At 38.8% G+C, this 15,056-nt stretch overlaps 1 protein-coding gene across 7 annotated transcripts in view; it reads right to left on the reverse strand.

Annotated features, from left to right (window-relative positions):
• The window catches only part of SIK3 (SIK family kinase 3), a 272,649-nt gene that overhangs the window by 43,748 nt on the left and 213,845 nt on the right, over positions 1-15,056 (reverse strand). For all 7 annotated transcript variants that reach the window (XR_008530770.1, XM_054592296.1, XM_054592294.1 and 4 more), the window contains exons 5-6: positions 13,325-13,449; positions 12,685-12,808 (exon numbers count right to left, since the gene is read on the reverse strand). Coding sequence is in view for 6 of the 7 variants with exons in the window: in XM_054592296.1 (XP_054448271.1) it covers positions 12,685-12,808; positions 13,325-13,449 (249 nt within the window). In the remaining variant the exon portion in view is untranslated. The remainder of the gene's footprint in view (positions 1-12,684; positions 12,809-13,324; positions 13,450-15,056) is intronic.

Here is a 15,056-nt window from a genome sequence, read left to right on the forward strand (position 1 = left end):
GCCAGGTTGCTCAGTTGGTTGGAGTGCATTGTTCCATACTCCAAAAAGGTTGCAGGTTTGATCACTGGTTAGGGAACATAAGGGAGAAAACTGATTAATGTTTCTCTCTCACATCAATGTTTCTATCTCCCTGCTTGTTTTCTTAAAAAAAAAAAAAAAAACAACAACAAAAAAGAATCAATAGCTGTATTGTCGGGTAAGGATTTTTTTAAAAAGGCAAAAGGTTAAAGACAAAGAGAATTTTAAAAGTAGCAAGAAAAAAAACAGTTAACTACAATGGAGCTCCTTTAAGACTGTCAGTTGATTTCTCAAAAGAAACTTTGCAGGCCAGAAGGGAGTAGCAAGAAAAATTCAAAGTGATGAAAAACAAGGACCTACAGCCAACATTACTTGACTCAACAAAACTATCATGTTTTAGATGTAGTCATTCTTCAGTCTGATGATCACAGAAACACAATCTTCATGAGTTTTTTTGGTTAAATTACTAATTACCTGATTAAAATCAGTTACCTTACACTTTCTGGTCCAAAGCTGAAGGTGCAGATACTTTAAAATTTGCATATTTGAATTCATTTGCTAATTGGAATGGTTGAATCTCTCCACCTCTAGTCTGAATATACCCTTTAGGCTATAATTAAATTTAAAAAATCTGATGATTTCTGGAGACTTTTATAGGCTTGATGGTGGTGGTGGTGGTAAAAATAAGAAAGAATTACAGTAAAATCCTGCCTAGTGAGCCAGCGGTCACCATGATTTGTGGCATAAATCACTGTGGGAAACAGTTTTTGTGAGGAAAAAAGCAGCCCTTCAATACTTCTGTTACTATCAGAAATATATAATAAAAATTAAGGTTGTCTGATTGGAACATGAAACAACTCATGTCTCTACTAGTAACATCATAAAATAGTTACATTAATGTGCTGTGCTGTTAGGAAATAGTTATGTTGATTTTTATCAGACTTTTAATGTTTTGATTTGTGGCTGTTTCCAATTTTTCTTTTTCTTTTTAGTATGTTTATTGATTTTAGAGAGAGAAGGAGGGAGGAGAAAGGGAGGGGGAGGAGAGAGACAGACATCGATTGGTTGCCTCCCATACACACCCCAACTGGGGATCGAACCTACAATCTAGGCACATACCCTGACTGGAAATGAAACCCGCAGCCTTTTGGTGTACAGGACGACACTCCAACCAACTAAGCCACATTGGCCACAGCTGCTACTGATTTGTCATTTCTGGAAACATAACTACCTCTTGTTGGAAAGAACATTTAAAATTAAATAAATTTTAATGAAAAAAAGAAAAAAAGAATCTAGGGCCAGATAAAGAGCTTCCCAGAAAAGAAAAAGCTAAAAGAAAAAAAAGAGTCCATCACCAGCAAACCAGTATTATACAAAATGTGAAATGGTCTTCTTTAAGGAGGAGGAGAAAAAAAAAGACCAAAATATGAACAATAAAATGGCAATAAATACATACCTGTCAACAACTGAATCTAAAAAACCAACAAACAAGCAGAACAGAAACAGACTCATAGATACAGAGAACATTTCGACGATTGCCAGATTGCGGGGCGGGGCGGGGGGAAATGGGTAAAAAAGGTAAAGGATTAAGAAGTACAAATTGGTAGTACCAGAATAGTCATGATGATATACAGTACAGAATAGGGGATATAGTCAATAGTATTCTATTAACTATGTATGCTGTCAGATGAGTCCAAGATTTATCAGGATGATCACTTAGTAAGTTATGTGATGTCTAATCACATAACTAGTATGATAATGCTAGTATGATAACTAGTATGAAACTAGTATGATAATGCATATCAACTGTACTTGAAAAATTAAAAAAAAAACGATTCAAATATATTAGTAGTGAATGAGTCTGGTGCTCAAAAAATTTAAGTTTTTGGCTTTCCTTAGTGGGAGGGGGGAGTTAGAGAAAGCATCTGCTAACACATGTGGCCAGGCCAAGTCTCATCTTCTGCAACAGCTCAAAAAACCAGCGAGCTTCAACTTTTAATCCTCCTATAATTTAGGCTCAGGGTTTTACCTAACTGCTCTCTGAGATGCTCTGAGAAGTTTTATCCAAAAATACTGGGCTAGATCAAACTTATTTTGCTTGAGGCATAGTTGACTTTACATGTCTCAAGCAAAATAAGTTTATAGTAGATCAAAAAGAAAGTCTATAGTAGATATAGTTTTTTAATCTAGTTTTTAAAACTAGATGTCACTTAACCTGGTCAGTTACATAACTACCCACATAACAAATGTACATAAAACAACTAAGATAATTCAGCTCATCAGTGAGTTACCTAACAAAATAATAAAACAACACAAGGCTGATGTAAAAGTCTATAGGTGATTGATGATGATTCAGTTTGTCATGAAAAATTGTTTTCTGAGTGTTTATACCATACCAGCTGCTGTCAGGTTTTATGGAAAATGATGATCTGTGAAACACAGCTCTGATATAAAGGAGTTACATTCTAGGAGAGAAAGGAGGAAGACATATACATAATTATAAAACTAGGTATAAAATCAATTCAGCCTTGAATAAATCCTCTTGTAAATTTATTCTATTGTTCCAACTTGAAGTTATGTCTTCAGTTTATGTCAGGATGCTCACGAAGGGAAGTTTGTTATCAAACAAATGAGAACCCAGCATAGAAATATTCACTAAGTGAGAGGATACTTCATTCCACACATTACTGACAACAAATAAGACGCGCAGAATTCTTGAACTAACTATATCCATTTGCATTGGATGGCCTCCTACACAGCTGTAGATACTGGAATTCAACTTGGTTAGAAGTCACATTATAAGGCCTTCCCCACTTTGCCTCCCAAATGCTAATTTAGAAAACTGTACCAGCTCTGCTGGAGTTTCTAGATCCTTTTAGCAAAAAAATGGATAAACTCAGCTCAAGTCTATGACAACAGCCTGAGAAAGGAAAGGATCTCGTTCTTCAGGACTTTCTTCAACCACATTACCTTCTGTAGTACAGTGATAATGGACTTAACAGGAAGGAAAGGAGCTGGCCCTGGCCTCCACATAAAGAACTGACTCTAGGTCTAGTGAAGTGCAACTGTGTCCTGAAATTAGATGTATATGCAGAAAAAGGACTCTAAGGACAGACTCTAGGTTTCCTTCACATAAACCTGAAACTTTATGTATTTGAAAGATGTCTGAGCTAAGGAAAGACTAAACCAACTTATGAATTTTGTCCTATGCCTTTTCCTTTTGACAGCATTCTTTGGGCTTCAGGCCTACAATGTTAGGCAAGGTCCAGCACATGTATATCCCTGAGGGCAGGAGAGATCATACTGGTAACATAGCAGGCATCTGCTCATTTCCTAGACTGGGTTGTTTCTTATTTTCTGTACTTAATTACAAATTTTTTTATTCCTGTTTAGGGAATACTTGTCTGGGATTTAAAAATGACCACATTTAGGATAATTACGTTGGTGTTCTGAGTTTTTAAACTTTCATGTTAAACTTCTATCATATTATAAATACTAATTTTTTTCTAAATAGTTAAATGCTACAGAGTTTATTTCTAAGCACTAACAGAGAATGTGGCTGACAGCATGATTAGCTATTTTACCGGCATCTGCTACCTGAAGCCAGCAGCTCTACGAAGGCTTGAGTCTTCTGCCATGATGCAAAGGGGTGGGGGTGCAGGGTGGAGGGGACCCAAGTTGCTCACAGGAGATAACTGTGGGCACTGGAAAAGCAGAGGAAGTGGTCTGTTTATCTTGTCCTTTCTACTACAGTTTGGTGTAGTAGAACAAACACTGAAATGAGTACCAACTTAGGAGGCATTTTATTACCTGTGTGGCTTTAGGCATATAAACTAATTTCTTTAAACTTCAGCTTCTTAACCCTGCAGAGGTTGTCGCTGATTTGAGAGATACAAACAAACTCTTTACTTAAATATTGTTACATATATCAGTGCCTAGGTCCAAGGTCATGACTAGCTTAAATGTTATGGCTTAACATTAATCATGTACAAACTGCCTATGTACCCAATATATGTAACAATATTCAGGAGTTTGCTGTATTTTTCAAAGCAGCTGTGACCTCAGCTGAGTTAAACTTCATTAGCAAAATGATAAAATAACAGGTGTCAATACCAATTCCATGGTATGGTTATATAGCTCGAATTAGATCAAGTATAGGAAATACTGTGTCAACTCAAAAGCCATAAAGATGTTATTAATATTATTATTCAAATACAAGTGTACACTCTGGAGGAGTTTTGGTAGTTAGCACTTTAACAAACCTATGCAGCATGCATTCATTTAACAAATATTTTGTCCTAAGCCTTGGGTATATGGCAATAAACAAAACCAAAATGCTATTACAGTCCGGAGATAGTGGGGATGGAGTGTGGGGACACAATAAACAAACAATGTCAGATAATGGAAAGTGCTATAAAAAACAATAAAGCCAAGTTATGGAGAAAGGGAGGTGGGGGTAGCCAGGAAAGGCCTCTCTGAGGGACACTTAACTAGAAACCTCAAGGACGGCCAGGAAGCAAGCCATGCAGATATCTGAGGGAACAGCAGTGTGTGCCTGGCAAGTCCAAGAATCAGCAAGGGTACTTGTGTGAGCGGAGCTCACAATCTAAGGTGAAGAGCAGTAGGAAATGAGATTTGGCGGGGGAAGGGCAGGCCATAGTTGTGCCTTGTGGGCCATAATGATAATAACTTTTTGAATTTTATTCTAAGTGTAAATGAAAGCCACTGGAGGGCTTAAAGCTGTATTCCATTTACTCTCTACTTATTATTTGCTAAGTCCTGCCACCTGCCAGACACTGTGCTAGGCTATAGACAACTGTGAAAAACACCCCTACCATCTTTTCTTTCTCTAAGCTCAGTCTAGTGTGAAAGATACATAATCAAAGAAATAATTACAATAAAAAGTTTGGTAAGTCCCATGATAAAAGGCCAGACACCCGAAGAATGGTAGAAATTATCTAGATTCTTATTCCTACCACATCTAACTTCTTATTTTAGAATACAGGAGTGGGTGGGGTGGTGTAGGGTAGGGGAAGGGAGAGGTAGTCTAGGCAGAGCAAATTATTCCAGATAATATCCCTTGTTCAGGGAACCAGAAGGAAATTAGGGTGACTAGATGTAGGATGGGAGCTGGGGTTGAAGAGATAGGAGTCAGATCATAAAGGTATTTCTCTGCCACTGTTTTGTTAAATAGTAGTCATGAGATCAATTTAATTAAGTTATAATAAGCATTTTTAATGTAACAGAATAAAATATATACTGTACATAGTAAGGGTAAGTTTTGCTTTTTAAAAAACTTTTGTTCAATTGTGTATGTAGGGGATGTCTTCAGTCACAGTATACCACAAATTTTTTACTATGGTCATGATCAAAAATGTTTGAAAGTTGAGTGAACGTCAGCCTACAACCAATGGTAAACCACTGAAAAGTTTAAGTGGGAAAATGATATGATCAGATTTGTACGTGTGTGTCATTTTTATATATGTGCTTTAGAAAGATTACTCATGCAGCAGCATGGAGAACAGATTAGAGAGGGACAAGACTTGGAGCCACAAATTCATTTAATTGGCTATCATTTAATCTAGGTTAGAGCCACTACAGAAGGTGTTGCAGGATTTGGTAATCTATTGGCTGTGGTAACGGTGAAAGAGGAGGAGAAATCTGCCTTGGTCAGACGGTGATGTCAGTAATTAAAATAGGGAACACAAAATGGGACAAATTTGGGCAGGTGGAGGACATTAAATTCACTTTTGAATTTTTCCATTGATGTGACTTCAAGGCATGAAAGTGAAGCTGATCACTAGCTACTGGGATCAGCAGCTACTGGGTGGATATACAGCTTCTTCATTCTGGAGGAGAGGACTGGGCAAGAGAGTTAGTTGAGTGTGAATTAGGGACTGAACACCACAGAGACCACTGAAGCCATGGCAGTAAGCTCAGAAAGATGGTGTAAATAAGACAAGAGTTAATGGATGAACAGAGAAAGAGGAATCTGGTAGAGAAGACTGAGACACCCAGAGAGACAGTAGGAAAACTGGAGAATGTGGTATCTGAGTAGCAATGAGAAAAAAAAGTTTTAAAAGAGTGACTCAACAATAAGAAAACAGACAATTTGATTAAAACATGGGCAAAATACTTGGATTGGCACATGATCAAAGAAGATACATTGATGGTAAATGTGCATGTAAAAATGCTCATCATCATCACCCATCATTATGGAATTGCAAATAAAATAAGATACCACTACACACATTAAAATGGCAAAGTCCAAAGCACTGATAACATCAAATGCTGATAAGGACGTGGAACAGGAACTCTCAGTGCTGGTGGAAATATTGCTTTCTCAGTGACATTTCACTTATTTAACCACACTTTTACAAATAACCTCCCACTCACCGTCCCCAAACTTCCTTTGCTATTTATTTTTGTCATGGCACTTATCATTATCTGACATACTATTTATTAAGGCATTAACTCTAAGAAGACTTCAAGTTAGTTATTCTACAATGCAATTTCCATGTGCCCATATTTTGTTGCCAATCCAGGTGGACATACACTCCATATTTGTTCCTTAAAATGAAAACATGATTAAGCAAAATAAAAATTTGCTTACTGCATTATCTCTAAATGTTATTTGCTTAGTGTGCATATTAATGGTGACAAAATGCTATAGATTCTGGACAGGTGGTATTTCTTTCCAGTGGTAAATTTTTCTGAGAGCTGCTTATCCTACCCAAGCGCTCATTTAAAAAACGAAAAAATTGTGTCTAAGGGATAAAAAGTAGGAAATGTATTAGATTGGCCAAAAAGTCTGTTTAGCTTTTTTTCCATAAAATAAAAGACACATTTTTTACTTTTTACCAATAACTTTCTTGATTTGGATATTTTGAGTATGTCAACTATCTTCCACATGGTAAAACACTGATTGTTCTCAATTAATGTCACGATTTGATCGCTGTGAACTTCAACTGGTGACCTGACCATGGAGTATCGTCCAGCAAGAAAAACTTCACAAACCACTTCTGACATGTTCAATCAGTCACAGTACGTTTTCCATACACTGCACTAATCTTTTTTTGCATTTTTACCTTCCTTGAAAAAAGCATAAGATGCCGAAAAATGTTGCATATTTTCTTCCATCTTCAATATTAAACTGGCTACACAAAAACTCTTCAATCTTGGTAAATTTAAATTCTTTTTTTAAATTTAATCTGTATTGTATTTTCCCCATTATAATCAGCCCCGTTTTACCTCCCTGCCCCCAGCAATCCCCACACTGTTGTCCATATCCATGAATCCTTTTGCCTTTGTGCTCAATCCCTCCACCCTCTAACCTCCTCCCCACCACTAGCTGTCATCCAGCTCTCCATCTATGAGTCTGTCCCCATTGTGCCAGTTCAATTTGTTCATTAGATTCCACATGTAAGTGAAATCATATGGCATTTGTCTTTCTCTGACTGGCTTATTTCACTTAGCATAATGTTCTCCAGGTCCATCCATACTGTCGCAAAGGGTAAAATTTTCTTTTTTATGGCTGAATAGCATTCCATTGTGTAAATGTCCCACAGTTGTTTTATCCACTCACCTACTGATAGACACTTGGGCAGCTTCCATATCTTGGCCAATTGTAAATGATGCTGCAATGAACATAGGGGGTGCTTATATTCCTTCAAATTAGTGTTCTGGGTTCCTTTGGATATGTTCCCAGAAGTGGTATAGCTGGCTGAAAGATCTGTTTTTAATATTTGGAGGTATCTCCATACTGCTTTCCACAGCAGCTGTACCAGTCTGCATTCCTACCAACAGTGCAAAAGAGTTCCCCTTTCTCCACATCCTCATCACCATTTGTTGTTTATTGACCTATTGATCGCCATTCTGACAGATATGAGATGATACCTCACTGTAGTTTTATTTTATCCTTTATTGATTATGTGATTTCAGTTGTCCTGATTTTTCCCCTTTTGCACCCCTCTACCCTGCACCCCCTACTCCCTCGGGCAATGTCCCAAGCACTATTCATGCCCACGGGTCACGCGTGCAAGCTCTTTGGTTATTGCATTTCCTATAATGTATGTTACATCCCCATGGCTATTCTGTAGCTGCCTATTTGTACTTCTCAATCCCCTAGCCTTTTCACCCATTCCCCTACACCTCCTCCCATCTAGCAACCATCAAAGTGCCCTCTGTATCCATGATTCTTTGTCTTCTTGTTTGCTTAGTTTGTTTTTAGATTCAATGGTGATAGATTTTTATTTATTGCCATTTTATTGTTCCTAGTTTTCATCTTCTTCTTTTTCTTAAATAAGTCCCTTTGACATTTCATATAATAATGGTTTGGTGATGATGAACTCCTTTAGTCTTTTCTTGTCTGGGAAGCTCTTTATCTGTCCTTCGATTCTAAATAATAGCTTTGCTGGGTAGAGCAATCTTGGCTATAGGTCCCTGCTTTTCATGACTGTGAGTACTTCTTTCCAATCCCCTCTAGCCTGCTAAGTTTCTTTTGAGAAATCAGCCGACAGTATTATGGGAACTCCTCTGTAGGTAATACTGCTTTTCTCTTGCTGCTTTTAAGATTCTCTCTTGAGCTTTACCCTTTGGCATTTTAATTATGACGTGTCTTGGAGTGGTCCTCTGTACATCAGTCTTGTTTGGAACTCTTTGTGCTTCCTGGACTTGCATGTCTATTTCTTTCACCAAATTAGGGAAGTTTTCTTTCATTATTTTTTCAAATAGATTTCCAATTTCTTGCTCTTTCTCTTCTTCTTCTGGCACCCCTATGATGTGAATGTTGGAAAGCCTGCAGTTGTCCCAGAGGCTGTTTACACTGTCCTCATTTTTTTTGATATTCTTTCTCCTTCCTGTTCTGATAGGTTTTTTGTTTCCTTATGTTCCAAATAATTGATTGGATGCATGACGTCAACCACTACACTACTGTTTCCCTATAAATTGTTCTTTATTTCAAGTAGTGTATCCTTCATTTCTGACTGGATCTTTTTTATGCTACTGAGGTCCTCACTAAGTTCCTTGAGCATCCTTATAACTAGTGTTTTGAACTCTCCATCTGACAGATTGCTTATCTCCATTTCATCTAGCTCTTTTTCTGGAGTTTTGATCTGTTCTTTCATTTGGGCCATACTGCTTTGTCTCCTAGTTTTGGCAGCCTCCCTGTGTTTGTTTCTATGTATTAGGTACAGCTGCTCTGACACTGTGTCTTGGTAATGTGGCCTACTGTAGTTAAGCGTCCTGTAGGGTCTGGTGGTACATCCTCCCCTATCACCCAAGCAGAGTACTCTAAGTGTGCCCTTCATGTGGGCTGAGTACACCTTCCTCTTGTAGTTGAGCCTTGGTTGCTGGTGATAGGTCAATGGGAGAAATTTATCCAGACCAATCAGTTGCAAGAATTGGCTACAACCACGTACCACCAACCTCCAACCTCCATCCTCTGTGGTGGATCAGCTGTGCAGGGGCAGGGTGGTGGTGCTCCAACATGGTCTGTAGCCGGCTAATGGTTATACTGGCTCTGGGTTTTCCCAGGTGTTGCAGGCCAAGGTCAGCCCCCATCTGTGTTTTGCCCGGGTCACCCTTCCTGAGCTATAAAGCAATCTGAGATAGCTGCTACTTCTGCAGGACTTGGAGATTCCCAGGTGAAGCAAAGCTGTAAAACTAGGCTGGTTGCTCCCAGTGGAGGGTCAAGGGTTCACTAAGGCCAGCTGTGGCTTGTTTGATGGGATTTAGGAAGTTGTGAAGTGTGAGCCAAGACTAGTCATTCATATGGAAAAGAAGCTTGGGTGGGCCAGTAAGCTGGGTGGCAGGCCAGAGTCTGGGGATCTTCAAAGCTTGTCAAACAGCATTAGCCAGGTTGACCGAGTCTCAGGTAAGGCACCAGCTGGTAGTCTCCGTGGGCGGAAAGTTTAGAAAATGGACAATGGCTTCTGCTCACCTTCATCTCCGACAGTTCAGTTTCTCCATGTATACCACTGGTGCTTTTCAAGCTGCTACCTGGGTGCTGGAGCTCAGAGGGAGTGAGTCTGAGTAGGTGAGTCCATTTGTGGGTTCTTTAAGAAGAACTGCTTGGGCTTCAAAAGTTTCTTCCACCGACTCAATTCCCATTGGTGTTTGCAGCCAGAATTTGTGAGGACTTATTTTCCTGGTTCTGGAACCCCGGGCTGTGGTACCCAGCAAGGGGGGGGTACCCCCCCCCACAAGAAGTGGGGGGTACCGAGCAAGGGGCTGGGACTCCCCACTTCTGATATATCCCTCCCAAATTTTTATCCACCTCCTGTGGGTGAGGTTTCTTTAATTCTGTGATTGTCAAACATCCACTCAACTCTATTTCTGAGGGTCCTGAGTGATGGCTGTTCTATATTTTAGTTGTAACTTTGCTGTGGTTGTGTGAAGAGGCCAGCCATGCCTGCCTATGCCTCCATCTTGACCACAAGTCCCTCACTGGGGTTTTAATTTGCATTTCTCTGATGATTAGTGACATTGAGCATCTTAAAATATGTCTATTGGCCATTTGTATGTCCTCTTTGGAGAAGTGTCTATGCAGGTCATTTGCTCATTTTTTTATTTGGGTTGTTTGTTTCTTTGTTGTCGGTTTGTAAGTTCTTCATAAATTTTGGGTATTAACCCTTTATCAGGTTTATCAGTGAATATGTTCTCCTATTCCGTGGGCTTTTTATTTTGTTGATGATTTCCTTTGCTGTGCAAGATCTTTTTAGTTTTATTTAGTCCCATTTGTTTATTCTTCCTTTTTCTCCCCCTTGCCTGGGGAGGTATTCTGATAAAATATTGCTATAAGCAGTGTCCATGATTTTTCTTCTATGTTTCTCTCTGTTTTCTCCTATCATTTTTACGGTTTTGGGTCTAACATTTAAGTCTTTGTTCCATTTTGAATTTATTCTTGTGTGTGGTGTAACAAAGTGGTCCAGTTTCATTTTTCTGTATGTTATCTGTCCAATTTTCCCAGCACCATTTACTGAATGAACTATCTTTAGGCCATTGTATGTGATTGCTTCCTCTGTGTAACATTAATTGACTATGAAGGTGTGGGTTTAACTTCTGGGCTCTTTAGTCTGTTCCACTGATCTACGTGTGTTTTCATGACAGTACTACGTTGTTTTGATTACTATGGCCTTATAGTATAGTTTGATATTAAGCAGCGTCATTCCTTCAACAACCTTTCTCAAGATCGGTGTTGCTATTCAGGGCCTTTTGTGGTTCCACATAAATTTTTGAAATATTTGTTCTAGTTCTATGAAATATGTCATTGGAATCTTGATAGGAGTTGTGTTAAATCTATAGATTGCTTTAGGAAGTATGGACATTTTAATGTTAATTCTTCCTATCCATAAACACAGTATATGCTTCCACTTATTTGCAGCTTCTTCTGTCTCTTTCTCCGGTGTCTTAAAATTTTCTGAGTACAGGTCTTTTACATCTTTGGTTAGGTTTATTCATAGGTATTTTATTCTTTTTGAAGCAACTGTGAATGGGACTGCTTTCTTAGTTTCCCTTTGTGTTAGTTCTTTATTGATATATAAAAATGCAACTGATTTCTGGATATTAATTTTGTATCCTGCTACTTTGCTGAATTCATTTATCAGTTCTAGTAGTTTCTTAGTGGAATCTTTGGCATTCTCTATGTATATAGTATCATGTCATCTGCAAATAATGACAGTTTTACTTCTTCCTTTTCAGTTTGGATGCCTTTTATTATTTCTTCATGTCTGATTGCTGTGGCTATCTTCAGCAATACTACATCTTCAATATTAAAATGGTTACAGAAAAATTAATACATTTTGATTATTTTTAAATGCACGCTGATATGACACCTGTCACAATGTAATCTTACAAAATTGTTTCGAATGAAGTTCAAGACAACTAAGGACTACTCGAGCCATCCTACGGAAAAATCCAAATGAACTTTTTGGCCAACCCAATAGTAGCAGCAATACTAAGATGCAAATACTGCTTTATTCTTGGCATGTATTACCAGATTTCACTGGGCCCCAGGAAATGGAAATATTATCCTGAAAAAGGGTGAAAGAGATGGTGAAAGATGCGATGAAACAGGAATATTTATTGCCTTGCTACTATGTGATGTGCTTACTGACTTTTTACAATATATTATTTAGTTTAGTCCTCATAGTAACAATCCTCACAAAATTGCCAACCATTTATTGATGAAGAAACTAAAGCTCAGACAGACAGTAATGTGGCACACAATGCTAGCTGCTAGGTGCACAGCCCAGAGCCAAATTCAGACAAACTCTGTAGTGCCTTCTGACACCAAAGCCTGCATGTACACTGTTCCTACAGAACCCTGCCTCCGGAGGTACACATTCAGCAAACTGGAGCTAGGAAAGGCTGTTAGCCCTGGCTGGGTCACTCGGTTGGTTGGAGCATTGTCCCATAAGCCAAAAGGCTGCAGGTTTGATCCCTGGTTGGGGCGCATATGGGGGGCGACCGATCAATGTTTCTCTTACACTGATGTTTCTCTCTCCCTAAAAATCAGTAAACATATCCTTGGGTAAGGATTTAAAGAAAAAGAAAGAAAGGTTGTTAAATGGGCCATTTATACTTCATCACTTAACTCCTAGGATAACTTAACATGTCTAACTTTCCATGAACCCAGTCACAGCTGTGTGCTGACAACACTCTTACCTGTGGACATAAAAAATGGGATGCGGAACTTTCCACTCAACACCCGGGCCCGCAGATTCTGCAGTGTGCTCCCATCAAATGGCAGGGCACCACACACAAGCACGTAGAGGACAACTCCAAGGCTCTGCATCCCAAGCAGAGAGTACATACAATTAATCACATCAGAGGAAACAAAAGAGGCCATTATAGTATGCACCTGAAGATGATGTGAGTCATGCACAAGATAATGGAACAGACTTTTTCTTCTTTTTTTTAAATGAGAAATAATACGGGACATCATCAAGGCCAATCATCTTTAGAATAGTGAACATTCTTCTCTGCTTCCACATATTAATTTTGGGGAACAGATCTAGAATTTCTCCCAGTAGTCATCCTCTAGGAAGAAGGCAACAACAGAAAATAATCTGTTCTTGACAAGGGCATCACCCAAGCTTGCCCTTAGTGTTTTCTTTCTGCACGTGGCAAAGCGGGAGTTTGAAATCTGTGTCTCAATCTGTAAGACAAATGCTGGGGGAAAGACTGCACAAAAAACTGGAAATTCAAAGAACAGGTGAGCGAGATCTCAATTCACAAGAGCATACTGGGTTGTTCAGGATGAGGTGACTACTTCTATGAGGCCTGAGAGAAGGCAGTCGCATACCCAGATGTCCACTTTGGGCCCATCATACTCCTTTCCTTCAAAGAGCTCAGGGGCAGCATAGGGAGGACTGCCGCACCACGTCTTCAGCAGCTGTCCAGGAGTGAAATGGTTGCTGAAGCCAAAATCTAGAAAGGAAATGGACAGAACTCACGTTAGCTTACCTTAGCAAATACTTGTTTGTAGTCACAAGAATAAAGGTTCTGGGTCATTAAGTTTGAATATCCAATGGGAAAAGACAACATTTGGACAGTATACAATCAGCTCCTTAAACTTAAAATAATAGTGAAACACAGATATAGATGAGCTGGAATGCAAAAGACATCTGGTTAAGTAAAAGTAAACATAATTGGTCTATGTTAGCAAAATAAGCACTGTTCCTTTCGAAAACCTAGGCTTAGTGAGGCAAGTGGTACTTGTTCCTTGTAAGAAAAATAAAATTGGATAATGACTGATGTTAAGACCACATCAGAATCATAAATACATATAAGCCTACTCAACTGGACCCAAATTTTCATATTACTCTTATTTCTTATGGTAAATGTATTAATGACACTGACTAAAAAAAAATCAAAGTGACATTATTACCATTAAGGTTGTTTATTCAAAATAAATAGAGTTGCTGATTTACTGGTATTTTTATGTGTATAAATATTTATATGAACTCATATGTACGACAGGCTGGAACTCCCTCCTGCCCCAGATCTACCACATTCCCTGTGTATGTTATAGCATCTGAAAATACTCAGCACCTCCCTACTGTCTGAAATTCTTTTCTCCCATTCCCAGTTTTACTCTTATTGACAACTGTCTCCTTTTTCTATTTGCTTTTCTTCTTTCTACGATCTACAGAAGGTGTTTTCTAGTAAGGCTGTGCTGATTTTCACTGTCTCCTTGCTTCTAGTCCCACTATCATTTGCTTGGTTATAATTCTACAAATTTCTATCTCTCACTCTAGTCCCAGCTGTTAAGTTCTTGACATGAAATTCTAATACTTGTCTGGAAAGGAACACCTCAAACTCACCATTTTCCAAAATCAAACCTGCTCTTCCAGTGATAGTCCCATGGTCATTAATGGCATCACCATCTCAGTTACTAGAAACATCTAAGAGTCATCTTTCCTGTACTCCTCACTTCCCATTTCCAACTGGTGAAACTTTACTGCTTCTACCCTGTCAATGTGCCCTGCAACTATCTCCTCCTTTCTCTTTATATTCCTACCATCTCAGTTCATACTCTTACCGTCTCTGACATAGGCTGATGCTATTGCTTATTACCCGTACCTATTATTTCTCTCTGAGCCATCCATTCATTGCCTAGTGAATGTTACACAAATTGCATTGTGTTACCACCTTGCTCAAAAACATCTGGGGGCTCCCTTCTGCTTACAGAACAGTCTAAACCTCTTAGCACTGTCATTTACAGTCCCTCATAACTCAGCTCCACCCTACCTTTCCAACTTATCCCTGGCCACTCTAGCATTACTGGACTACTCATATCCTGTATGTATGTGCCTGACTGATGCTATTTCCTTTCTGGGCCATGCCCTCTCCTTTCTTCTCCACATATGAAACACCACTCTGTTTCAAAGACTAAGTCAAATATTACTTCCTGTATGAAACCTAAACTGATTTCCATCACAAAATACCATGTCAATGGTTTCCTCCTCTGTGCTTCCACAGTCCTTTGTTTATACCTCTACATCCTGATCAGCACTCTGCCTTATATTATACTT

Source organism: Pteronotus mesoamericanus, unplaced genomic scaffold (assembly GCF_021234165.1).
Source record: "Pteronotus mesoamericanus isolate MK-2021 breed Mesoamerican mustached bat unplaced genomic scaffold, CSHL_Meso_final scaffold_36, whole genome shotgun sequence".
Classification (NCBI taxonomy): Eukaryota; Metazoa; Chordata; class Mammalia; order Chiroptera; family Mormoopidae; genus Pteronotus; species Pteronotus mesoamericanus.